Genomic DNA, 26,455 nt, shown 5'->3' with positions numbered 1-26,455 from the left:
TTTTGGGAATGATCTTAGGCTTGTTAACTAAGTGGAGGTGCTGAAGGATTTATGAGTGTTATATGTTGGTGCACTCCCCCAATGACAGTAATCTGTGCATGCAATGCATTTCTGACTTAGTAGGTTGCACTATCAGCTGGTCTCACAGGGCACCAAATCTTCCAGACTGCGGTGGGCTTGTGATGTCACATGCCTCTGCAGTGACTGAAGGCTCACGCTGTGAACTGTTAGGGTGAATTGTGTGGGTTGCTGGTAATTGAGGAGCCTGTGAACAATCCCTCTTTGGAAGCAAAACCACAACTGGAGGTCATGGGAGTTGAAAGGTGGGGTGCGAGAGGGGTGTATGCATCAAGACCGCTGTGATCCCTTTGTGCTGCTTGCCTGTTTAAGATTTGCTTCTAGGAAGGAATGGAAGTACTGTTCTTTCCTTGCAGATGTACTGTTGCCTGTATTAAATTTGGATCTACTCATTCCTTGTCTGCTGTATGTCAGAGACCAGTTTTAGTTACAATAAGAGATTTTTGATGAAAGTAACAATGTTGTACGAGATACTATTTTATTATATACTTTTTATACATTGTTAATACACTTTGAGAAGAATAAGGCATTATCATTAAAATACATTCTCTTCTTTTTTCCCAGATCAGTTATACTTAGAGTTGCTCTTAATGTGATAACAGTGATTACACTGTGATCTCAACACCTCCTGACCTGCACTGAAAAATCGTGAATTTTCGTTGTTGAAACTTAGAGTTGACAGACAGTAGAACTGTTCTGACTATGTATCCAGTCTTCCATGGGGTTAAGAAGAACTTCATTTCATCCCTCAATAGAGTACTTTGTTAAGACCTGTGCTATACAGTTCCATATGTTTCAGTAAGAAGTGCCTTGCAACATGTACACAACACTACCCTAGTATTAACTAGCTGATATGAGATGATACCTTTGTAATTAGTGTTTGTGTCACATCAGAGTTATTGATTCTACTTCAAACATGTGCAGTGATTACACCAGCATTTGACTCGTTTTTCTCATTAATCAAATTTTTATTGGGCTGTTGTGATTGTGGTAACATGGAGGAGAAGGATCAATTATATATGTAATGAAGGTGTCAACTTGACACTCATATGAAGGATAATAGGGAAAAAATATAAATCTAAGAGTGTGATTCCACCAAGTACCTCAATATGATTTCATTGTTTCAGAATTGTTCCATTTTATAAAATGTGAGTGAAATGGACTGAATTACTCATAATTTATAATCTGATTTAAATGTTTGGTTTTGGCTTACGTAACATGCACATGCATACTCAAAACTATGGCTATTGTCCTTATAATATATACATTATACTGAAACAATGTTCATTTATTGACATTTTAAAGCACTGAAATACAGTGAAATTAGAAGTTTAATTTGATTCACATTTTTCAGAACTGGCAACAGAACTTTTTTATCAGCTATCATTGTCTAGTTTCATTGAGAGATATCATTGCTAAACTGTTTCTAAGTAAATATTTTTTGTTGGCACATGTTTTTTGAAACTACACGTGCTATTTTATGCTGTAGTGGACAAGTTTACTTCTTCATTACGTTCCGTTGTGGCATTAAAACTGAGTGCTTCCTGAGTTTCATTCGCAGTGCTTTCAGAAACCTCAGGTGAACCTTTCTGTGAAAGTTTTGGCTGCTGTCGTATCCTTTTGCAGTTGAGATCCAGCACCATGTCAGACTGAAAGATTTAACACAATTTTAGTAAAATTTTGTAACAATGTATAGACTGTTTACCATGTGCATGAGAGAACGTTATAGTAAATGAAAGAATATGTTACTCAGAGAGCAAAGAGGAAAACTGAACAATACGTTATGACCAATTTTTTATGGTGTTTTTTTCATTTCTACCTTCCTGGTAAACAATGAATATGAATTAAATATCATTAAAAGCTTTATCTGTGGGATAATGAAGGCCCTTGAGTGTGGCTGATGGCATATTGTGATTGATGAGGTGACCTTTTTTGATGACTGAAACTTCCTTGAATTGTAGATGCATACCTCCTTTTGATGCCTAGTGTATTGTTTATTTACTTAGTGTGAAACTCTTAATGATATGAAATATGCAACAGCATGCTTATAAGACAATGAGAAAACAGTAAAGTATTTACAATAATATCAGGAAAAGGACAGACTGCTACTCACTGTATAGATGACACATTGAGTTGCAGCCAGGCACAATGAAAAGACTTTTACGTGTTATAGTTTTTGGCCCAATCCTTCTTCAGCAAAGAAAATGCACAGACATTTACACAAGCAAGCACATCTCCTGCACATCTGGCTACTCCCATGAGCAGCTCCAATCAGTGTGTGCAGATCAAAGCAAACTTCTTGTTTTCCACTGATACTTTTGTCTTTGCAACTTGTTGGCTCATATTATGATATACTTGGACACTTAAGAATGAGATAGTTACTTTTACTTTAATTTTGCAATGCATTGAACCTGCACTGCCTAATTCTTGTAGCCATCTCTTCCAATTATAAATTGTGTTCATGTTTAAAGGTTGCTTGATTCATGATATTTTAGCTGATCTGTTATTCATGACACTTTTTACAGTGACAGAAGGAGGAGGAGATTAGTGTTTAACGTCTGTCAACAATCAGGTCATTGGAGATGGAGCACAAGCTCAGATTAGGAAAGGATGGTGAAGGAAATTGACTGTGCCATTTCAAAGGAACTGTCCCAGCATTGGCCTTAAGTAATTTAGGGAAATCATGGAAAATCATGGAAAACCTAAATCAGGATTGCTGAATGCTGGTTTGAAGAGTCATCCTCCCGAATTCAAGCCCAGTGTGCTAACCACTGCAATATCTTGCTCGGTAGAGCGATAGGCATTATTCTTTTATTTAGGGGTTCTTAGAGGACTACAACTATTACTTTTCCAGTTTTGTATCATTCGTGACATACTAAGTTACTACATCAAGATACTTCCACATGTTTAACACTCCACAAGGAAACTTGGCCTACCCTACCATGTATTATGTGAATAAGTGGCATAAATACACTTGATCTGACATAATTACATTTTCTTGGAGACGTATAAGTCTCAACTTTATCTTTGATAAGGATAGAAGCTGAACCAATAAATTAAAATTTGTGACGCAGCTGGGACTTGAACCCAGGTCTCCTGCTTGCTAGGCAGATGGGCTAACCACTGCCCAGTGCCCTCCCTGAAGATATGAACTGAAGTTTGTGTTAGGGAGAACACTGGACTAAAGTAGTTCATGCAGTTGTGGCAGCCGCAACGCTGTGGTGGTGCAGTGGTTAGCACATCTGCCTGGTTAGTAGGAGACGTGGCTTCAAGGCTTCGGCCAAGGCACAAATTTCAATTCATTGCTACAGCTCCTACCCTTATCAAAAACACAGATATACCACATGCACCACACACTGGCGTGTTCTCTATCTGGAGAAAAAATTGATACATTAAAGCGCAGTGCAGTATCCAAATGCATGTTAAGAACACTGCAATTCAGGTTTGTGCATTGGAGGAACTACTGCATAGCTGAGCTGTAGATTTTTACCAGCTGAATTTTTTTCTCCTTTCTTTCATCTGCTCCTCCTTCCATTGAGGGTACATTTAAAAAAATCTCATTGTTTGCAATGTCATGTGTTCAGTATGTTTGGAAATGTGCTATTGAGTTTTTATGACTGTCTGTAGTGTCAATGTATTCCATCTTCTTAAAAAAATGGAATGCAGTTTTTTAAAAAGTCTCTATAAGTAAAAGGAAATGATGTGACTGACTGACTTAACTCATCATAGCCCAGTCCAAATTTTTAAGGTTTGAAACTTTAAATTTGGAGAGGTAGTTGACCTTATACTGTAGGCATCATTTAGGATTGGATTTTTCAATTTTATACCCCTAAGGGGGTGAAAAGGGATGAAAGTTTTTTGAAAATACATCACTATTAACCCAGTTTTGAAGCTAGAACTATGAAATCTGGGATTTGGTTTCTCAAAAAGAAATTTAAAAAAAATACCTGTTTCAGCATTTTTCTAATTCAGCCCCTAAGGGGGTGAAATAGTGGCTGATTTTCTTTAAATAAATCATTATTAAATAACCACTGAAGCATTTTTAAAGCTTACATCTATGAAGATAGGTGTCTTGAGTTCTTGATAGGAATACTTGTTTCAGTGTTTTTTGAAACTCAGAAAAAGGGGGGAGGGGGGCTACAGGACCTAACTGATTCACTAGCTCCTCATTGCCCAGCCCAAACTGCTAAGGACAGAAACTAGAAATTTAGAGAAAGTGTTATCTTTTATTGTAGACATTGTTTGTGCATCTACATCTATATTTACAGACATACTCTGCTAGCCACTGTACAGCGAATGGCAGAGGGTACCCTGTATCACATTAGTCATTTCCTTTCTTGTTCCACTCACAGAGTGAGGGAAAAATGGCTATCTATACGCTTTCATATGAGCCCTAATTTCTCATATCTTATCTTCATGGCCCTTATGCAAAATGTATGTTGGTGGTAATAGAATCGTTTTGCAGTCAGCTTCAAATGCTAATCTCTAAATTTTCTCTGTAGTGTTTCTTGAAGAGAATGTCACCTTCCCTTCAGGGATTCTCATTTGAGTTCCCGAAGCATGTCCGTAATTCTTGTATGTTGTTTGATCCTACTGGAAACAAATCTAGCAGCTTGGCTCAGAATCATTTTGATGTCTTCCTTATATCCAACTTGGTACAGTTCCCAGACACTTGAGTGGCACTCACGAATAGGCACATTAGCACCATATATGCGGTCTCCTTTAAAGACGGACCACACTTTGCAAAAATTCTCCCAAAAACTGAAGTTGACCATTCGCCTTCCTATACAACCATGTCATCTTTTCTACACTTAGAGCTAGCTGCCATTCGTTACACCAACTAGAAATGTTGTCTAAGTCATACACAACAGCATCATCAGCAAGCAACTACAGATTGCTGCCCATTCTGTCCATCAGATCATTTATGTACATAGAAAATAATAGTGGTCTTATCACACTTCCCTGAGGAACTCCTGATGATATTCTTGTCTCTGATGAACACTCGCTGTTGAGGACAACTTACTACATTCTATCACTTCAGAGGTGTTCAAGCTATTCACATACCTGGGAACCTATCCCATTTACTCTTACCTTTGATAATAGTCTACAGTGAGGACCATGTCAAATGATTTCTGGAAATCTAGCAATATGGAATCCGCCTGTTGCCCTTCATCCATAGTTCGGAGTATACCATGTGATAAAAGGGCAGAGTGATGCTTTCTAAAGCCTTGCTGATATGTGGGCATAAGCTTCTTTATCTCAAGAAAATTATATATATATATATACAGAATTCACCTGTGCTTTTTCCAATCTCTTGGGACTTTATGCTAGGTGAGAGGTTTGTGGTAAATGCAAGCTAAATAAGTCACCAAAACTATAGAGCAGTCTTTGTAAAACCAAACTGGGATTCCATCCAAACCCAACGACTTATTTTTTTTTTTCAGCTCTTTCAGTGATTTCCCTGTATCAGGGATGATTATTACTATGTCATCCGTATGGGAGTCTGATGGTCAAATGGTAGTACACTTAGAATGAACTATTTCTCAAACGTGAAGTTTAAAACTTCGGCTGTCATTTTGCTTTCTTCACCTGCCACACAATATTGGTCAGTGAGTGACTGGATGGAAAGCCTTAGACCTGCTTAGCAATTTTATATACTGTACGAGCAGAATTTTCTCAGATTCTCAGCCAGGGCTTTTGCTAAGGTGTGATTGTAGTAGTAGTTGTATGTGTTGCGCTTATGTCTTTACACAGATGCATGAACCTCTGCTAAGCTCAAGAAGGGGCTTTTTGAAATTATGCTCCTAAAAGGGGAGGAAATAGGCGATGAAAGGTTTTTTGAAAATATGCATTATTAAGGCAAGTTTGAAGCTAGAACTAAGAAAATTGGTTTTTGGTTTCACAATGATTGCACAGTGTGTTGCTTTACACTGGAGCAATGGCATAACAATGTAAACATTTCATTAAATAAAAACAAAAAAAACTATGCAGATCATAGTCAATGTGAATGAAGCAGCAGCACTAAACTAGACTGATTATAAAATAAATTATGAGTTTACCCTAACTGCATTTGGTGCATCTTTGTAGTAGACTTAGGAGAGGGAAATGAATCTTTCTGTAACAGTAATTGTCCCAAGTAGAGCAAAGAAGGAAAGAGAAAGGTATAAAAAAAACAAAAAATATATATATACAGTAAGAATTATAGGAAGAAGAAAATGTATTACATACTTCCATAGCATTTGTTTTCTTTGATTCTGGAACCACATATTCCTTCATGTTGTTATGGAGAACACTAAGAAGAGGATTTGGTTCACCACATAGCCCTTGAAAATCATCTTTATCTATAGCCCACATCATAGCACCTGCATAGCCTTTATGTTTTATGAAGTTCATCTTTATTTGAAGGCTGTGGGGATTCTCATAGCCTACCCATGTTCTTCCTGCAATAGATGAATAAGCAATGTGTAAAAATATGTTTTCTTCAAGTTTCTACAAATAATTAAAAATCAATTTAATTACAAGAACTACCATTTAATGTTCAAATTACCTTTGTAAGCATATGGAACCATGCCATATTTGTCCCATTTCACAGTCCATTCCCCAACATTCTGAATTTCATTACATATCTGAAATTTTAAACAGACAGTGAATAAAATTTGTAAAGGCATACTATGCATTGTGGATGGAGATTAAAATTTGGATGAATTTATGATAATGGTATAAAAGTGAAGCAAGCAAGAGTCAGTCTGAAGTATCTTTATTTAGGAAATTAAAATATAATAACTGCTCTGGATGTGTTAACGCGCACGCCTTTGCACCTGTCCCTGTGTGCTCTGAACGTGTTTACAGGCGCTACCAGTCCTTCTACCTAGTACTCTGAAAGTGTCTACGCGTAGACACAGCATAGATGTCTGTGTGTAGACACGTTCAGAGTACCAGGTAGAAGGACTGGTGGCATGCGTAAACACGTTCAGAGCACACAGGGGCAGGTACAAAGGTACACATGTTAACACATCCAGAGCAGTTAAAGGTTTAAATAAGTAAAAATTATTTTTGAAAATACTTGGTGCATTTGCTTGAGCTGATTTCTGGCATAGTGTACTTTTATTAATTTAAATTTGCAAAGGAGTCACGAAAGTTGTGAGGAAAGGGATATTAATGGTAATTGATCTGTTTAAAGTTTCAGTTTTCCTTACTACATGATGCTCACAATTTGGAACAGTGCACCATCAGCCCTTGCTAGGTTCAGAACACATTCATGAATCATATTGAGAGGAATTATTTGTTTAGTCAGCACATTCATAAACAATGCTTTCTCACACATGTTAAGTCTATTTTGAGTTGAGATAAGAGAGTACAATGCTTTTTGGTGCCCTTTCTCCTGTTCATTAAATGTCTTATTGGTTTTCACATTAACTACAGGGGACAATGCCCCACACAGGGTGTCTATTTTAACTGAAGACATTGAAATATCTCAAACAATACACATTGGATAAAAAAGGTTATAATTCAAATTTGTTTGTCTCAGAGGGGGACATCCAATGATTCCAGATTCAACCCCCAGCCCACCCCGTGTGTAGGTGGTGGGAGGAAACTTTGAAATGTTCAGTGGGAACCCCCATTATTTATTGCACACTATGCTTCTATGGCAAAATATGCAAACTTTTTGTCTGTAGCATTTTCTTAATTTCACCAAAGATGGCATTGTAATCAGGGAAATAGAAATGGGTACACAATCTTAATTTACAACTTGCTACTCAATGGCCCTTGCATATTCAGTGGCAAGTTGGACCCCGCCTCGATGCTGTAAGGATAGGCCAGGCCAGTATTTCGTAACTTCTAATTGGAAACCCCAATTGCAATGTTGTAATCTTGTGACATATTGAACAGGGGACTACTCAACGTGCCACTGTGCCTGTGGCTCAATGTGAACGCTAGTCTAATTTTCCAATTAGAGTATATGTTCAAATGTAGTACTGCCAACTTCAATACACTTGGTGATTTGCTTTTCAATTGACCACACTCAGGACAGAAGCTGATCAGCAGAATGCCATCACAGACGTTTCTGGTGCAGTTGATCATATCTTCATGGCCTGTTGGCACTTACTGGAACACCTTATTGTTTAAATATCTCCATAGAAAGAAATCTGGCAACATCAAATCCAGTGACCTAGCATGCCAATTAATAGGGCCACCTCTGCCAATCTACTGACCAGTATAAACACGGTCTGACTCCTCCCATGCTTAAATTGCGTAATGCATTGGGCTACCTTCATGCTGAAACCACATACATTGTCGAACGTCCAGTGTAACATCCTGAAGTAGTACTGGTAATTTCTATTCCAGAAACGTTCAATATTTGTGTCCATTCAGTGCGCTGTTGATAAAAATAGGACCAATGAGTTTGTTCCCCATGCTGCCACACTATATGTTAACCTACCAAGGAAATTGATGATCAGCTTTCCATAACTAGTGGGGATTGTCTTCACTCTAGTAATGCATGTTATGCCAGTTAATGCTACCGTGGTCAGTGAATGTAGACTCATCAGAAAATAGTACCTCAGCAAAGAACTTGGGGGGTTGTTTGCATTTGTTGTTGTGTCTGTTCACAAAGCCCTACCCAGTTAAGGAAATTTGCACCATGACGTTCTTGATGCAGTGACACATTGTATGGCTGATACTTATGATGATGCAGCATTATGACAATTTTACCTATGGACATATCAGAATCACTTTGCAATTGCTGGGCACTTATCCATGGGTTTCGATGCACTGCTGCTAGTACAGCTGTTTCATTAGCTTATCCTGTAACATGTTTGCTTCATTTTCTATTGGTGGTCTGTTCGCTGCCATCTGACATAGAGGCATTCACAATCTTGTAAAAGCACAAATGAGAGCGAGCTTTCTTTAGAAAATGCTCAGCATACAAGGCAACAGAAGCCTCAACTTTCTCCTACATTCTCTGTAAACCAGGATCATTTCATTGTTTTCTTCTGTGGTCCACTTTCACATCTGTTCTCCAACTGATAGGTAGGTGAGCAGGCAATGAACACAGTGCAAGTATTGTAATGTTTAGAGCCACTATCTGTTTGAAGTCTGCATGGTGTGTAAGCTCCAGTCTCAGTGTACTGCCTAGTGTGATACATCTTAGTTTGCTACATGCGCAAGGTGGCCTGTTGATTAGTCAACTGTTTGATAGGATACAATGTTGCCAATTGGGTTTCCAATTAGAAGTTATGAAACTCTGGCCTATCCTACCCTCACAATGTGGAGGTGGAGTTCCACATGCCACTGGGTATTCATGAGCCATTGAGTAACATGTCTTAAATTACAATTGTGTACCCATTTCTGTCTCTCCGATTACACTACCATCTATGGCAAAATGAAGAAAATGTTTCAGGCAAAACATATGTAGATGTTGCCATAGGATTGACATTTTCAATAAAAAATGAGGGTTCCCATTGATGATTTCAAAGTTGTCCCCCCTTCACACCACCAACCCACGGGGTGGGGTGGTGGGTTGAGTGTGGTGTCATTGGGTGTACCCTCCGAGGCAAACAAATTTGTTTGATTTGATATGTAGTTTTCGATATACTTGTATTTCACTGTCTTCAGTTAAAATTAACAACCTGTTTGTGCGTGTGTACTGACAGAAAAAAGTCGCAATACCAAAAAATAATTAATGTAGAGCAATGAAATTTCTGGAATACATTTCTCTTGGTAACATATTTAAGTGATTAACATTGCAAGATTGCAGGATAATGCAAGCGCAAGATACACCTTTGCAAATGTAAAATGCTGGTACTTTAATAACCAGTGTAACCACCAGAAAGTTGAATGCAAGCATGGAAATGTGCATGCATTGTGTTGTAAAGGTGCCGGATGTCAGTTTGTGAGATGGAGTTCCATGCCTGTTGCATCTGGTCAGTACAGGGATGGTTAATGCTATTTGTGGATGTTGCTGGAGTTGTTGCCCAATCATATCCTACATGTGCTTCATTGGAGACAAATCTGATCATCAAACAGGTCCAGTCAACATGTTGAGACTCTGTAGATCATGATAGATTACAACAGCAATATGTGAGTGAGTGTTATCTTGTTGGAAAACACCCCCTGGTATGCTGTTCATGAATGGAAGAACAACAGGTCAGATCACCAGATTGACATGCAGATTTGCAGTCAGGGCGTGTGGGATAACGACGAGAGTGCTCCTGCTGTCATATGAAAATGCACCCCAGATCATAAATCCACGAGTAGGTCCAGCATGCCTAGCACACAAACAGGTTGGTTGCAGGCTCTCAACCAAGAAAATGCCATCTCTGGCACCGAGGCAAAACCAGCTTTTAGCAGAAAACACAACAGACATCCACCCTGCCCTCAAATAAGCTCGCAAATAGTGGTGGTTTGAGGTTGGTGGAATTCACACTACAGGGCATCTGGCCTGGAGTTGTTCTTGGAGTAACTGATTTGGGACAGTTTGTTGTCTCCTATGTGGTGCTGACTGCTGCCCAAATTGCTGTTGCAGATGCCGCAGGGTGCGCCAGAGCCCTACTGCAGACTTCCCTCTTGGTAGTGACACGTGGGTGCCCAGAGTTCTTGCGACCATACACTCTCCTGACCACTGCTGCAAGCAATCATGTACAGTGGGTACATCCGGCCAAGTCTTTCTGCAGTTTCACAAAAGTAACTTCCAGCTTCTAATAGACCAATTATGTGACCCCATTCAAACTCAGTGGGTTGTTGATAATGGCGTCTTGGTCACCTTAAAGGTGTTCTTGACTAACATCAACTCATCACTTCAGTCTTATTCTAACCATAAGATCTTAGAAATTTCGAGAACTTAAAAACTGGATATTTTAAATTGGATTACACATGGTCTGCAAACTTTTCTTGAGTGTTCGTAGAGAGGGATATGAGGAGCAAAGGAATCAAGCTTCATTCACCTGCTGTGGGGAGAAATGTATTGTGGAGGGAATGTGCCTTACAATCCTCAAACAGTTCACTCATATTTTGCGCTGCGTACTGACAATCTAACCTCATTTGGAAGAGAGCTTTCTTTTTCCAAGAAGGAATAAGGCATTGCCCATGATGTTTCAGGAACTATTTTAATACGCTTTCTAGCAAAAACAGAACAAAGAATTACAAAATGAAATGTTATGTTCCAAAATGGCTACTGCAGTACTACTACTTGTTTGATTGCTAACTTCGTTAGCGGATGGATTCAAAATGCTAGCAGCCTGATGTCTTCTAACTTTTAATGGTTTATAATCAATGCACACATCATTCAAAAGTGGTTTGCAGATTCCATTTACAGATACCGTAAGTATATTAGGTAAAATGTAGGAGTTCATTAGGGACTTTATAACATCTTGAATCATGTCTTTCGAACATCATTATCTGTCCTGAATGTACGGTCAACAAATTTGTGGAATACAATTTTGCAGTTACTACCCAGAGCGGTGGGCGATACTGTTGCAGCATTTCTCTACTCCCAATAATTTTACACTCATTTGCCACCTTTTCTTTTAAAATTTTGGTTTAAGTAACCTAGTATATCTTCCAAAAATATGTTAAAATCAGCCATCTTTGGCGGTTTAATGCCCTAATGCTTCATAGAAAACCAATAAATGCTGAGAATTGTTTCTATACTGTAGTTCCCCAGCGGACGCATGCCTGCATCTTCCCTTGCGTGTTGGGTCCCACCCGCAAACCCACTATGAAGCAGTCGTTCCAAATGTCCCTGTTGCATTGCCCTACTCAGTGGAGATGATTTCATCCCATGTTCTCACCTCCTGCAACGATAAATCCTTTCCACGCCACTAGCCAACGAGATTAACATACTTGGCTCTAGGTTACATCATACTGTCCGCTCACAATGTTACCAATACTGATATTTTATCAACAGTCATAACCAATGTGGTTTGTCCAAAGAATTTTTACGGGGACAGAGTTTCGGAAGAAATTTTTTCACCTCAACGCAATTTCAGTTTTTATTTTCGTCAACTGTAAATCGAGCTTAGTGTCAACATTGTGACAGATGGTAAATTGCCACGACTATAGCGATAGTGCACTGTTGGTGTTACTGTGGGTGTTATGTATATGCTTATCACGTGTTATAAATTTTGCGGTGTTTCGAGGTGACAGTGTTATGGTTCCAGATAGATTTCGAGGTACCGGTATTCTTGTATCTGCTTGATTATGGATTGTGAATATTGCTTCATCACTGAAGTAGAGAATAAGTGAAAATGAATGTGGTAAATGGTTTACGTGTTGGGGAGTTTTCCTAACTTTCAGATGAGCAGAAACATACTGTAAAGGCACTCTGAAGATTATTACCAGATTTGAATATTGAGCAAGTTATGAATGCCAGAAATCGATAGTTTAAGACAGCACTTGAAAGGGATCTACAGATGCATATATAAGATTACGCTGCAATTCACAATTAAATGCCTGGCAGATGACTCATCGAACTACTTTCAAAATATTTCTCTAGCGCTCAACTCACGAACAATGAGCAGGAAAAACGAACTCTTAGATTTTTTGCGAGCTCTGATCTCTCTTATTTTATCGTGATGATAATTTCTCCCTATGTAGGTGGGCTTCAACAGAAATCATTCGCAGTCGGAGGAGAAAGTTCGTGATTGAAATTTCATGAGAAGCAACAAAAACCGCACTTGTTTTAATGATTTCCACTCCAGTTCACGATATTTCGCGATAATACGAAACGAGCAGGGCTTCTTTGAACTTTTTCGATGTCCTCTGTCAGTCCCATCTGGTGCGGATCCCACACTACACAGCAGTAATTCAGAAGAGGGCGGACAAGCGTCGTGTGAGGAGGCTTTTTAGTAGACGTTCTAAGTGTTCGGCTAATAAATCGCAGTCTTTGGTTTCCTTTGCCCACAACATTATCTGTGTGATAGTTCCAACTTAAGTTATTTGTAATTGTAGTCTCTTAAGTATTTAGCTGAATTTACAACCTTTAGATTTGTGTGATTTATCGTACAACCGAAATTTAGCAGATTCCTTTTACTTAGAGATGCAGTACCTAGCCGGCCGTGGTGGCCAAGCGGTTAAAGGCGCTTACAGTCCGGAACAGCGGGGCCGCTACGGTCGCAGGTTCGAATCCTGCCTCGGGCATGGATGTGTGTGATGTCCTTAGGTTAGTTAGGTTTAAGTAGTTCTAAGTTCTAGGGGACTGATGACCTTAGAAGTTAAGTCCCATAGTGCTCAGAGCCATTTGAACCATTTTTGATGCAGTACCTAGCTGGGACCTCGTCGGGACACCCTGAGATGGGGTTGTAGAAATGAAGTAAAAAAAATATTTAATATAATTACTTTTATTTAGAACGCAATTAAATGGAACTTATTGTGGCAGAAGTAGTTGGTACACCATATTTTTCGGAAGATTTCACCTTTTTAAAAAGCGTTTGCTTCCCTTTCAGCTATTTATAAAACGCCATTCAAGTCAACATGTAGTTAAGACTGGCATTGGAAGACTGTTTCCACAGTCCCTGGCAGCAGTGGCGTCGTGTGCGGAAATAGAAAACAAATACTCGAATAATTTTAGCAGTTGCCATTTGTGTTCAGGATTTTCGGTTTCCGTAAGAAAGTAAATCCGCCCTTCTTCCCCGATGTGTTTAGAATTCCATTCTTCCGAGTCACGCTTAGTTTTTAAAAAGCTCTTCGATACATATATTCCTGAAACCAATTTTCGCCTGAAATCTTCACACCATTTTTAGTCAGGTATACAATCTATGGTTTCGGACAGCGTCATCCAATCAATACTTGATATTTATTAAAAGAAATGGCCCTTTTCTCTAGGTAATCAAATGATATGGTTCAGAAAACCGTTGTCTCTTTTTCAAATTTTGAAATCAAATTAATTACTTCTTGGTTAGGATCCTCATTCTTTAATTTGTTCAAACCTATTTTGTTTTGCATGCCAGTAAAATTGACAGTCTTGCTTTTAATTGAGACATCTTTGAGTGTCGATTAATGGTTTTCTTATTGCAACTATCGAGACTTTATTCTACTCCACGCTATTCATATTTTCTTCAAACACAGCCAAGTTTGACTGCAGAAACATTAAGTAAATTTCAATGATCGGAGTACTGAAAAAATCTGAAATTATTTTAGATGGCTTGTCTTTGGCGTCAAAAAATTGTTTTAGTGGAATCCAGAGCTTAAAAATTCTCTCAACACCGGGCATTAGTAACAACAACAGTCCGCAGCTCGTGGTCGTGCGGTAGCGTTCTCGCTTCCCACGCCCGGGTTCCCGGGTTCGATTCCCGGCGGGGTCAGGGATTTTCTCTGCCTCGTGATGACTGGGTGTTGTGTGATGTCCTTAGGTTAGTTAGGTTTAAGTAGTTCTAAGTTCTAGTGGACTGATGACCATAGATGTTAAGTCCCATAGTGCTCAGAGCCATTTGAACCAGCCATAACAACAACCTTGCTTCTGAATGAGGTAGAAGCGTCTGATGACTGACGTCAACGTATAAGCAGAACTCTTTCACCTTTTCTGTTCTTACCGTTTAAACTGAAAAAAAATTAAATAATTTCCTTGAAGATTACTTCAGAGTCAACAGTTAAAGACTCCAGCAGCGCTTGATATAGTGTTGTGGAGAATATGGGCAGGGCATCCAACTCCTACATTTTTTCCTAGTCCTGGTCGTGTCGTGTCGATGAAGCCCTTCGAAGTTGATAGTTATTGTCTTCACAAATTTATCTAATGGAATTTGCAGTTGTCTCAAAGTGTCAAAGTGTCTAGACAAAACTTTGCAATTGTCTCCGATGTTTCGTTATTCAGCGGATAAAATTGAAACAGCTTCTGTTGGATTCCGTCAGTTTCAGTAAAGCACTGAAAAACTAAAAGAACATCTTTTCAGCCCTGTGGTTCGATGCACCGGTGCTTATGCCGTAAAATGACACTTGCTGTATCTTCGTGAGTTGCTGAGATGAAACAGGTACAAGTGTCACACAAAAGACCACTCTTTTGTATAATCATCCGAAAAGTGTCACTTTTCGTAAGCTATGATAAGATAAATTTATTAGTCGGTAAACAGTCTACAATAACACTTTAGTTATCGAAGTACATGTCACTATACACTTCACGTCCTATACAACCGGAGTAAACTCTTCAAACATTACTAACTTGCATTCTTTGTTCATATTACGTTTAGAAATAATCGTCTTATCAGATCACTTTTCAAATGGAAGCTGCCCGAATCTTCCGCATGGCGCTGCTTAAATAGTTCTAGCCCATACTACTGGAGAAGTCTGGTATTTTCTCGAATGATGGCGATAGATCTAGAAGGTGCTTGCAGCGTCGAACAGGATACGCAACATGTTATGCCATCTGTGAGAAGACCTGAGGCTGCACTTACATGTTGAGCTAACAGATGGCGTTACTTCAGTACTTGAGTCAAGCTCGTAACAGTGTTTTGTGATATCGGCACAAAATTGGGTCTTGTTGGTATTTCGGGACTAGAAGGTCCATAACACTGACGTTCCCGATGTATCTGGATGGAAGGCAACCCTACTTTTAGTACACATGTAGATGACTTCACACGTTTCCTTATTTAGTGTCAATTGCCACTCTTTGCAATGTACATGTATCTCCTCTAACTTAATTTGCAACTGGTTTTTCTATATATACATCTATGTCATTACTCTGCTATTCACAATACAGTGCCTGGCACTGAACCCTTCTTCCACTCTCGAACGGCGCGTGGGAAAAACGAGCACTTAAGTTTTTCTGTGCGTGCCCCGATTTCTCTTATTTTATCATGATCATTTCTCCCTATGTAAGTGGGTGGCAACAGAATGTTTTCGCAATAGGAGGAGAAAACTGGTGATTGAAATTTCATGAGAAGATCCCGTCGCAACGTAAAACGCCTTTGTCTTAATGATAGCCACTCCAATTTACGTATCATGTTTGTGGCACTATCTCCCCTACGTCGCGATAATACAAAACGAGCTGCCCTTCTTTGTACTTTTTCGATGTAGTCTGTCAAGCCCATCTGATGCGGATCCCACACTGCGCAGCAATACTCCAGAATAGAGCGGACAAGCGTGGCGTAAGCAGTCTCTTTAGTAGAACTGTTGCACCTTCTAAGTGTTCTGCCAATGAATCGCAGTCTTTGGTTGGCTCTACCCACAACATTATCTATGTGATCGTTCCACTTTAGGGTATTTGTAATTGTAATCCCTAAATATTTAGTTGAATTTACAGCCTTCAGATTTCTGTGACTTATCGCGTAATCGAAATTCAGCGGATTTCTTTTAGTACTCATGTGAATAACTTCACACGTTTCTTTATTCAGGTTCAACTGCCACTTTTCGCACCACACAGATATCTAAATCATTTTGCAATTCGTTTTGGTCATCTGATGACTTTACAAGACGGTAAATGACAGTATCACCTGGAAACAATCTAAGACGGTTACTGAGATTGACTCCTATGTCGTTAATATAGATCAGGAACAATAGAGGGCCTATAACACTTCCTTGGGGAACGCCGGATATTATTTGTTGCCGGCCTTAGTGGCCGAGCGGTTCTAGGCGCTACAGTCTGGAACCGCGCGACCGCTCCCATAGTGCTCGGAGCCATTTGAACCATTACTATTTGTTTTACTCGATGACTTTCCGTCTATTACTACGAACTGTGACCTTTCTGACAGGAAATCACGAATCCAACCGCACAACTGAGGCGATATTCCATAGGTACGAAGTTTGGTTAGAAGACGCTTGTGAGCAACGGTGTCAAAGCCTTCTGGAAATCTAAAAATATGGAATCAATTTGACATCCCCTGTCGATATCACTCATTACTTCATGAGTATGAAGAGCTACTTGTGTTTCGCAAGAACGATATTTTCTGAATCAGTGCTGACTACGTGTCAATAAATCGTTATCTTCGAGGCACTTCATAATGTTCGTATTCAGTATATGTTCCAAAACCCTACTGCAAATCGACGTTAGTGATATGGGCCTGTAATTCGATGGATTACCCCTACTTCCCTTTTTGGGTATTGGTGTGACTTGAGCAATTTTCGTTTTGATCATCTGCTGACTTTACAAGACGGTAAACAACTGTATAACTGAAAATAATCTGTGAGAGCAGGTCAGATTGTCTTCTATGGCATTAAATTAGACCAGGAACAGCAGAGGGCCGATAACACTTCCTTGGAGAACGCCAGATATTATGTCTGTTGTACTCAATAACTTTCCATCACTTACTACGAACTGTGATCTTTTTGAGAGGAAATTGCGAATCCAATCACACAATTGAGGCGATAGTCCACAGGCACGCAATTTTACTACAAGACGCTTGTAAGAGATGGTGTGGAAAGCCTTCTGGATATCTAAAGACATGGGATCAACTTCACATCCCCTGTCGATAGCAAAGATTGCTATTTTGTGAATCAGTGTTGACTATTTGCCAATGAATAGTTTTTTCGAGGTAATTCATAATGTTCGAAAACAGTATATGTTTCAAAATCCTACTGCAAATCTACGTTAGTGATATGAGTCTGTAATTCAGCGGATTATCCTTTTTCCTTTCTTGGGTATTTGTGTGACTGTACACCTTTCAGATTATAGAAAATTTTCCAATCCATCTGTGGCATGACTCAGCAAACCAGTGTTTAATAGTACTAGTTAACAACAGGCTTGGTTGCAATTTTAGTTTTTTTATTTATCAACTACGCGTTTCGCCTTATTTAGGCATCTTTAGGCTGATCTTAATTTGGTATTTCTTAGGACGATCCATTAGACAGTGTAGCTAAAGGGCATCGCAGAGTACATCAGGCCAACATCGCCTTCGTTAACCTCAAAAAATTTTCTAGGTGGACGTGAGTGACTCCAAGACCTGCATAACGCGTTCACGTTCACAGAAGCAAATAATAGAATATTCTTATTTTATCGTACAGTGAAGGTAATGACTGTATCTTGCCGCTGGTGTACTTTACATATGACCAGAATATTTTTGGGTTTTATGACACATTTTGAGGCAGAGTTTCGTTGTGGAAATCATTAAAAGCGCCTCGCCTTGAAGTTCGCACTGAATTTCGAGCTTCTGCAAAACTTAGACAATCTTGGGGATTTTGAGTTCTTTTAAATTTGGCATGCTTTTTTCGATGCTTCTGCAATATTTGCCTGACCCATTTTGCGTCCCTTGGGAGATCAGCATCATCTCTTATTAATTTATGTGGTATATATCTCCCTCCACCACCAACTGTATTTAATCTATCCTTCCTGATCATGGTTAGGTCCTTTGAAAAAGTTTTCGGCTGAAGTTACTTCTGGTTTTAGCAAGCTTTCCATACTTGTAACAATTTGAGCTTCAGTGCCTTCTATTAGCGCTTGGAACTCTGGTTCTTTCCAACACAGCCAAGACAGTTCACAACTACAATAATAATTGTTGCCAGATCTACCTTCGTATTTTTGCCCTGCACCCATTTAGACTGACGCCCTGTCAGTAGTTTCCCGAGACCCTCTGACCTAAAAAATCGCCCAGTCCCTTCCGCAGATCCCCTGCTGCCGGTGCAGCTGCTTCCTATTAAGTGGAACCCAGAAACACACCACCCAATGGCGCAGGTCAAGGAATCTGTAGCCTACACTGTCGCAGAACTGCCTGAGCCTATGATTCAGACCCGCCACTCGGCTCTGTACAAAAGGACCACAGTTGGTTCCGCCGATAATGCTTCAATTGGTGAGCTTCGAATCCGTCTCGCAAGTAAGATTGGCAGTCCTTACACTTCAGCTAGCCACTCGAAACTGGAGAGAATCTCTTCAGATCCACAGCAGTACCAATGGTTACTACTAACATAAGCCACTATCCGCAGTTTGCTGCACCCTGTGCTCTTCACGGCATCTTGAAGCTCCCTCTCCATGTGGAATGACACCTCCTTCCTCCCGGTATGCACACAGAGTGCTCACTGATTTCCTTCCCCTCCTTGGCAGCCATATCCCCAAGCGCTTAATGTTGGAGCTCCCAATTGCCAGTAAACCTTGTGAGTGAGCAGACGTTGCAGGCTGAGGGGCTTCCTCTGGAACAGGGCTGCATCTGGCCCAGGGACTTCGCCAGCCACAGATAGAGCCCGAAACCTGTTTTTCAGATTTCGAGCACTGGAGAACGTAGCTAGAGTGCAGGAAGCCTTGAACAAAGTCCGACGAAATCTAAGCGCTGTTTATATGTGCAACTGGAAATTAAAACATCGTCTAGTCGAAATGTAATAAAAAGACTGATCTATATGTTACTAATTTACTGTTGTACATGAATTAAAGCGTTCAGACGGACTTTCGTGCTTAAGCTTCTGACTGAAGTGGAATGGGGAATTTGTATCCTTAGGTTCAAAATGGTTCAAATGGCTCTGAGCACTATGGGACTTAACATCTGAGGTCATCAGTCCCCTAGAACTTAGAACTACTTAAACCTAACTAACCTAAGGACATCACGCACATCCATGCCCGAGGCAGGATTCGAACCTGCGACCGTAACGGTCGCGCTGTTCCAGACTGAAGCGCCTAGAACCGCTCGGCTATCCTTAGGTTTTCATTTCTTCAGATGAGGCCTGGTTCAGTCTGTCAATGTATATGGTCTCACAAAACATCCACCGTTATGCATCATAAAATACCCATCAGTACTTTGAAGAGCCGTTGCATAATCTCAAGACTGACGTTTGGTGTGCAGTGTGTGGTATCCATATTGTAACATGATTCTTTCACCAAAATGTTAATGCCGACTGGTGTGTCTAAAACCTGTTTAACCCATATGTGGATCCACTAAAAAGTCATAAACGACTGTATGGATATTTACAGCAAGACTGGGCAACGGCTGACATCGCCTTGACAATGTTGTCACACGTGCAAGAGGTGTTCGGTGAGGGGAGGACAATCAGATGAGGCAGTGCAATCTAGGGATGCGAAAAACCGACAGATGAAAACGGATACCGGTATTTTAGTTCTGAATAACCGGCATTTTCCGGTATTTGTTTGGTCTCGGCTGTAACAGGCGTTTTTTAAATTTTTTACTAATAACCAGGTAAATAAACCGAAATATCAATTAGCCAGAGCGCCAGTGTTAAAATTTTCGGGTTTTAAATAAATCATTTTAAAAAAGTGTAATTTTTATTCCTAAAATTTCCATAGCTTTGAAATATTGCGTTATTGTAGAAAATGGGCAAAGCGATCAGTGCTATTTTAATAACAATGGCGACAGAAACAAACTACAAACATACGGCATAAGAGTTGGTATAGTACTGGACCAGTTGCCATGTGGCATTGCCTGTTGGATGGTACGAATTTACATGTAGTGCGCAAGACTTGCCCGATCTGGCCTATCAACGTTGGGAGATAATTGTACTGCTGAGTCTCAAGTATTTTACGAAGTGCGGTACCAATGAAGTTCAATGCTCCATTTCCTTTAAAAGATTAAGAACGGGACGAGCAAAAACTAAATTGCGACATCTGATAAGGAGAACACTTAAAGCTTAACATTTCATTCATGGTTTGCAATAAAAATAGGAAGTAGCTGATCTGATGCCTATAACTACGTAGAATGCCTGTATTTACTTGAAGCCATTGAAAACGGAGAAAGTCACACGAAAAATACGCGCTTCACTCAAAACTTCCGGGCTGATAGGCCGTGGTCGGTGTGTAAAACTCTCCCCCGACGTTTCGTCTTCGACTGCGGGAGACATCCTGGGGGTAAAGAGGCGAACTGCAAAGAGAACTCGAGGAAGCGCTGGTTATATAGGCAGTATATATAATTTACACATCGATCACGGCCTATCAGCCCGGAAGTTTTAAGTGAAGACAATACCGGCCGTGAAAGCCAACATTGTATCATGAATGAAAAATACAGTTCTTCAACCGTAGTTTTCACCTTTTAGCGCTGACTGTTTGTAATGCCAAATGGTGGTATGATCTTCGACTGCAACATGATTTTTGAGTGGAGTTTCAAAACATTAAAATCAATAGGAGAATACTGGTGATTTTTTGTGGTATTTAACCCATCTCACTTTTCGAGAAAATCAGCAAATGGCCTTCTTTTATTTGGCTATGCATCGTGTAACTGAAAGAGTCAAAAATTTTAATCTTTGTTCGATTTCTACGTTTATTGTAGGAAATAATAGGAATAAAAAAACCGAAAATCAGTTATATCAGATACCGGCTATTTTGAGCGATTTTAACACTCAGGCTAAACTGGCGTTGAAAAAACCGATATAACCGAAACCCGGTTTTTCATCGATAATTTTTCAGTGTAATGTGCAATCTCCTGGCCACCTCGATCGCTGGCTATCCCCCCTCCCGCTGCCTGCCCCTTTTGTGATTTTTACCTGTGGGACGCAAATTGAAGGGTCAGCAGTACTCAAATACCACTCACATACTGGAAGAACAACAACAGAATACTGAAAATGCTATTGCTGGCCGGCCGGAGTGGCGGAGCGGTTCTAGGCGCTACAGTCTGGAATCGCGCGACCGCTAGGGTCGCAGGTTCGAATCCTGCCTCGGGCATGGATGTGTGTGTTGTCCTTAGGTTAGTTAGGTTTAAGTAGTTCTAAGTTCTAGGGGACTGATGACTTCCGAAGTTAAATCCCATAGTGCCCAGAACCATTTGAACCATTTTGCTATTGCTGCTATTCCTCAGGCGCATCTCAGTTTGGTGAAACGAGCACAGTGCCTCATCGACGTCAACAGAGGTCATTTTTATCTTCTGTCATGTTCATTAACAAATGTCAGTCTCGCGTCAGTCTTACTGAAAATACTTTCTCGGCCAGTTTTATTAGTCCACCCTGTACAATGGCCGCGAAAAACTGTGTAGGATTAATTTGGGCTGCCGACACTGAAACAGCCCGTGGGCCACGGAGGGTAGCACTGAGCCCGGATGTGGAAGACCCGATGCTTGCGTCTCACAGGGACGTCGCTAGTTTCTAATCAGTTCTGGTAACGCTTTAAGATGACGTAGAGTGAAATATGGAAGGTAGTGAAAATTACCTGGTAATAGCTCATTCCACAGACGTCATTTCTGGTGCACGGAACGATGCAAGCGCCGGGAGAGTAGTCGGTGACGTTGGCACACAGTTTGTAGGCGTGGCCGTAGAATGGCACCCCAACAACCAGCTTGTCTGCAGGGCAGCCCAGTTGCTCCCACAGAAGTAAGCCATCGTGCTGCAAGTTATCCACACATCCAGTACACCCAGGGCTTCACAAGAGCGAAGAACGAAAGCACAAATGATAGCGAACAAGAAGTACTCTCTTACCGTGTTTTTTTTGGCGTAAGCTCCCGTGTCGTGGGGCCTCCGATAAAGAGGACTGTGGACGTCAGCAAAGTGGTTCCACTCCCCACGTAAGTCGTAAGCCATGACGTGGACTGCGTCCACAATGCTATAAAGGAAGAGACAAGAAGTTTGTATTTTGGCATGTGTAACTTTACAGCATAATCAAACTGAATATTTCTCGAATTCCTCCAGCCCCATTTCTATATTAAAGAAACATAATAATCAGGGTAGGGTTAGAATTTTTAGGTGCGCACCTTCTTTCTTAGGGTAAATGAAAGCTCTTCGGAAATACATCACACTAGAAATTTTGCCTCTAGTTGCCCCTTTTCCGCTTATTTGGGACTTTCATCCCTTTTTTCCACCAACCATATCCATAATCCCTTTCTTTTCCCATTTTTGTTTTACTGTAACTTTTCAGTAATCTTCTTGAACACATTTTATTATTTATGAGAGAAACGACTTGCGACTTCAGACGCATTTGTACGCGGGTTAGAACCAGTATAAAATGTTTAACTTCCAATTAACGCCTCCTCAGCTTGCAGTGAAATGCGAAAAGTAAGCCTACCCATTTCAGTAAAGGCACATCCGCAACAATGGAAAATAACTGTATCTACGTCAATGTTAATAGCCTGAAACACTACAAATGACGATGAGTGCACTTCATTCCATCCTTTTAACTTCATCAGAATGAGTTGCGTGCGGTTCGTGAATGGATATCTGTTACTAAGTGAGTGTATTACTAGGTTTTTCCATTTTATCGGTTCCGATTTCTTTTTTTTTAATTCTGGCTCAGGAATTCAAACAAGATTCCATAGAAATAGATGGAACTATTATGCGGTGAACTATTTGCGATTCTGGAATTTTGTTACGTGAAAAATACCAGCGGGATCGCATCCAGCTCTGAACATCGAAAGAACGACACTCTTCAAACAAACAAATCACACGAACCTTTATTACGAAATGCATCTGAATAGTGCTCTTCAAAAATCCAAAATTTGAAGGAATTCAACATTTATTTGTGTGCAGCACAGAGGACTACCACTCAATAAGAGAAACCATCCAGCCTCCAAGGGATTTTTTCAAAAATGTCAAAGCTCGGTGAGAGTTGCGTAAAAAAGAAAAAAAACTTAATGGAGTCCGTTTACCAAAAACCGTAGAAAGAGTCAAGGAGAAAGTGTCTGGCTGCGATGCGAGAATCAGTCTGGATCAAACCATAGACTCTATGAAACTACAGGTTTTGAAAATTTTAGATTTCCCCTTGACTGGGGACAAAATTAAGCCCGTGTTGTTAAAAATGTGCGAGCTGCCAGTACAGTAATGCAGTCAGTCACGGACTTCCGTCAAAAACAGTGGGCTGTTGGTATCGAAAGTGTATAAGTTCGTCTGGTGGTTACGCATCAGGCCCTACACATGGTTTCAGCTGTTACTCAACTGAAGCCTTCATCTCCTAAATTGAAGCATGTACGTGATTGGTCCATGCCCTTCACAGGGTTTGTAAATTCAACACGACATCGCAGAACAATTCATCTCTACCCTGAAGAAGACTCTACTGAAAGCTCCGAGTCATGTAATTGGTTGTGAGGATATCACTGGTTTGCCCATTGCAGTTTTCACGGTCATTACTCGCTGGGGAGCTGGGACTGAGTGTGCTGCAACGCTGTTTGAGAATTTGGCAAGTTTAAAAAGTTTGTGCTTTCTTTGGATCCAGACGATGCAGGTGTAATCTGCAATCCACAGAGACATCTGCTATTGAAACAAATATGTAATTTGCAGATAGCACTATTTTGCATTCATAGCTACAAGTAACTGAGTGCTGCTATTAAACCATTAGGAGGTCTTGAAAAGCAAAAACGATGGAAAATTTTTGCTTCCGTGAGGGGGCAGTTAGATGGTTTTACCGAAGACGAACTTGCGTCCAGGCCTCAGAAAAATCCTGATATTGAGGGAACTGCCTCATCTGTGGAGTTGCCATTGCGAGTGAATACAAAGCCTCGCCCCACTAACTTGTGTGTGTGTGTGTGTGTGTGTGTGTGTGTGTGTGTGTGTGTGTGTGTGTGTGTGTCCGTGTGTGCGCGCCTAAAGTACCTTTAGCATCTACAAAGACATTCTGTCTCCTAACAGAATCAGATTTCGTTTTAAAAATGTAGTGATGCTTAATGTCTTGAAGTACAACAGCTTCGTTTTTTATTCCTTGTTCTAATGAGAGGTGATCTCAATAAACTAGAATAGGAGAAAGAGAATTTGTTGAATTGATTGAGTAAATCAGCACCTTTTGTCCTTTTTTACCTTATTTTAGTACCTCTTCCCTTCTTTTTTTCATCTGAAATTTGCAGCTAAAAATCCTAACCTGATTAATAACCACAGGTAGAGAAAGGCAATACCCAGGGAATTGCTTGAGTGAGTTGCGAATTTATAGCGCCAGGATACGAGGTATCTGATAATACTAGGGTCCCAACTCCCTTTGGTCCGATCAATCTACACTGATGAGTAAATGAACCAAAACAACAAATAATTAGTCGCCCCCCAGAAGCATCGAGTTAATGCAGTAATACACTGTCATCAGCCTTGCTTAAGTTCTTAGTCTGGGAAGGAGCAGTTTCCACAAATTTCGTCACGCATGCCATATCCATCTGAAGCCAATCATTGGTGATTATATCTCGTATAGCTACAAAATCGCAGGGATGTTGATCGCTACACTTCTCCTATAGTTCCAAATAGTCTGACACTTTCTGTGGGATGAAGACTGGCTGATTTATAGAGCCAATAGATGTTTGATTTGGGTGACAGAGAGTCAATCCAGCGTGTCTGGGCAGCGCTATGAAAACATCTGTTTCCGTCTTTGAGGACGGGAGTGTTCACGGCATACTCATCGTAAAGATGTAGGGGATTAGTTGGTTGACTCGTGGGAGGGTACCAAACAGCGAGGTCATCGGTCCCATCGGATTAGGGAAGGATGGGGAAGGAAGTCGGTCGTGCCCTTTTATAGGAACGATCCCGGCATTTGTCTGAAGCGATTTAGGGAAATCATGGAAAACTTAAACCAAGATGGTCGGATGCGGGTTAGACACGTCATCTTCCCAAATGCGAGTCCAATATGCTAACCACTGCGCCACCTCGCTCGGTAAAGATCTAGGAGAAAGAATAACAGTAGGTCACTGCAATCTTGAAATAAACATTCTAGTTCATGTTCACGGTAACCTGAATGAATTAGCTCAAAACATCACAAAACCCCTCCACCCTGGACTGGACCGTTCACACACTCTGGTCAAATTCCTCACTGAGCATTCAGTACACTCGCCGCCCTGCGTAATCTTCGGGCCACACACCACGCATCTGTTCAGCTGCTGTCTAGTTTCTGCATTGTTAGGTACATTTAAGAGGTGCAGGATCATGTGCCACTAAAAGCAATAGCAATTTGGGAGATAGGCAACTGTATATCTATACTACAATGTTCGCTAGGCAACTGGTTGAGATAGCGCTGCAGTCGATCACGAGACTGCATAGTAGATATTGTGACGATAGTTCACTAGACTGCCTCTTTTTTGTGCGAACAGCTACAGGACCTATCAGCTTTCTTTATATCACAAATAGCGATGGGTAAACAGTGCTGACACCACGATTCTGCCAACCTTAAAAATGTTGTGCCGCCCGCAATTGTAGTGAAATGTCGCGTTTTACCGGCTATTTCCGAGAATGACGAGCAAAACCGAGACGGGCCAATGCTCGACCCGCGCACACGCATTACATCGTGCACGCGTGCAGTTTTGTAAGCTGTGCCCGATCCTGATGCACAGTCTTCCAAAACGATAAGTGTACTCTTTGAAGGAACAACTGATACGAGAGGCGTCCAATAAGTAATGCAACTTTTTTTTTTCTTAAAGCGGGTTGTTTTTATTCAGAATTGCTGTACGCCATGTTACTACCCACTCTTTTGGCTAAAAAACCCTTTTTATCAACGAAAGCTTCATTCAATGTGACGACCTTAGGACACGTTTCTGGTAGAGCATGTATTCCCTCATTATAGCATTCTACTAGTCGACGTCTTGCTGTGTAAGTAACCTGCCCATCGTCCACATACCGCTTCCCGTGGAGTGAA

General features: G+C 40.6%; 1 protein-coding gene across 1 annotated transcript in view; it reads right to left on the bottom strand.

Annotated features, from left to right (window-relative positions):
- Positions 1–542: 542 nt before the first annotated feature.
- LOC124804791 (endochitinase-like) overlaps positions 543–26,455 on the bottom strand; it is a 96,080-nt gene continuing 70,167 nt past the window's right edge. The window contains exons 6-10 of the mRNA XM_047265119.1: positions 22,342–22,465; positions 22,076–22,249; positions 6,626–6,704; positions 6,307–6,518; positions 543–1,727 (exon numbers count right to left, since the gene is read on the bottom strand). Of these exons, the coding sequence (XP_047121075.1) occupies positions 1,557–1,727; positions 6,307–6,518; positions 6,626–6,704; positions 22,076–22,249; positions 22,342–22,465 (760 nt within the window). The 3' untranslated portion in view covers positions 543–1,556. The remainder of the gene's footprint in view (positions 1,728–6,306; positions 6,519–6,625; positions 6,705–22,075; positions 22,250–22,341; positions 22,466–26,455) is intronic.

The sequence above is a fragment of the Schistocerca piceifrons genome, chromosome 7 (genome assembly GCF_021461385.2).
Source record: "Schistocerca piceifrons isolate TAMUIC-IGC-003096 chromosome 7, iqSchPice1.1, whole genome shotgun sequence".
Lineage (NCBI taxonomy): Eukaryota > Metazoa > Arthropoda > Insecta > Orthoptera > Acrididae > Schistocerca > Schistocerca piceifrons.
The sequence above is the reverse complement of the archived record's forward strand: the minus strand, read 5'-3'. Positions and strand labels throughout refer to the sequence as shown.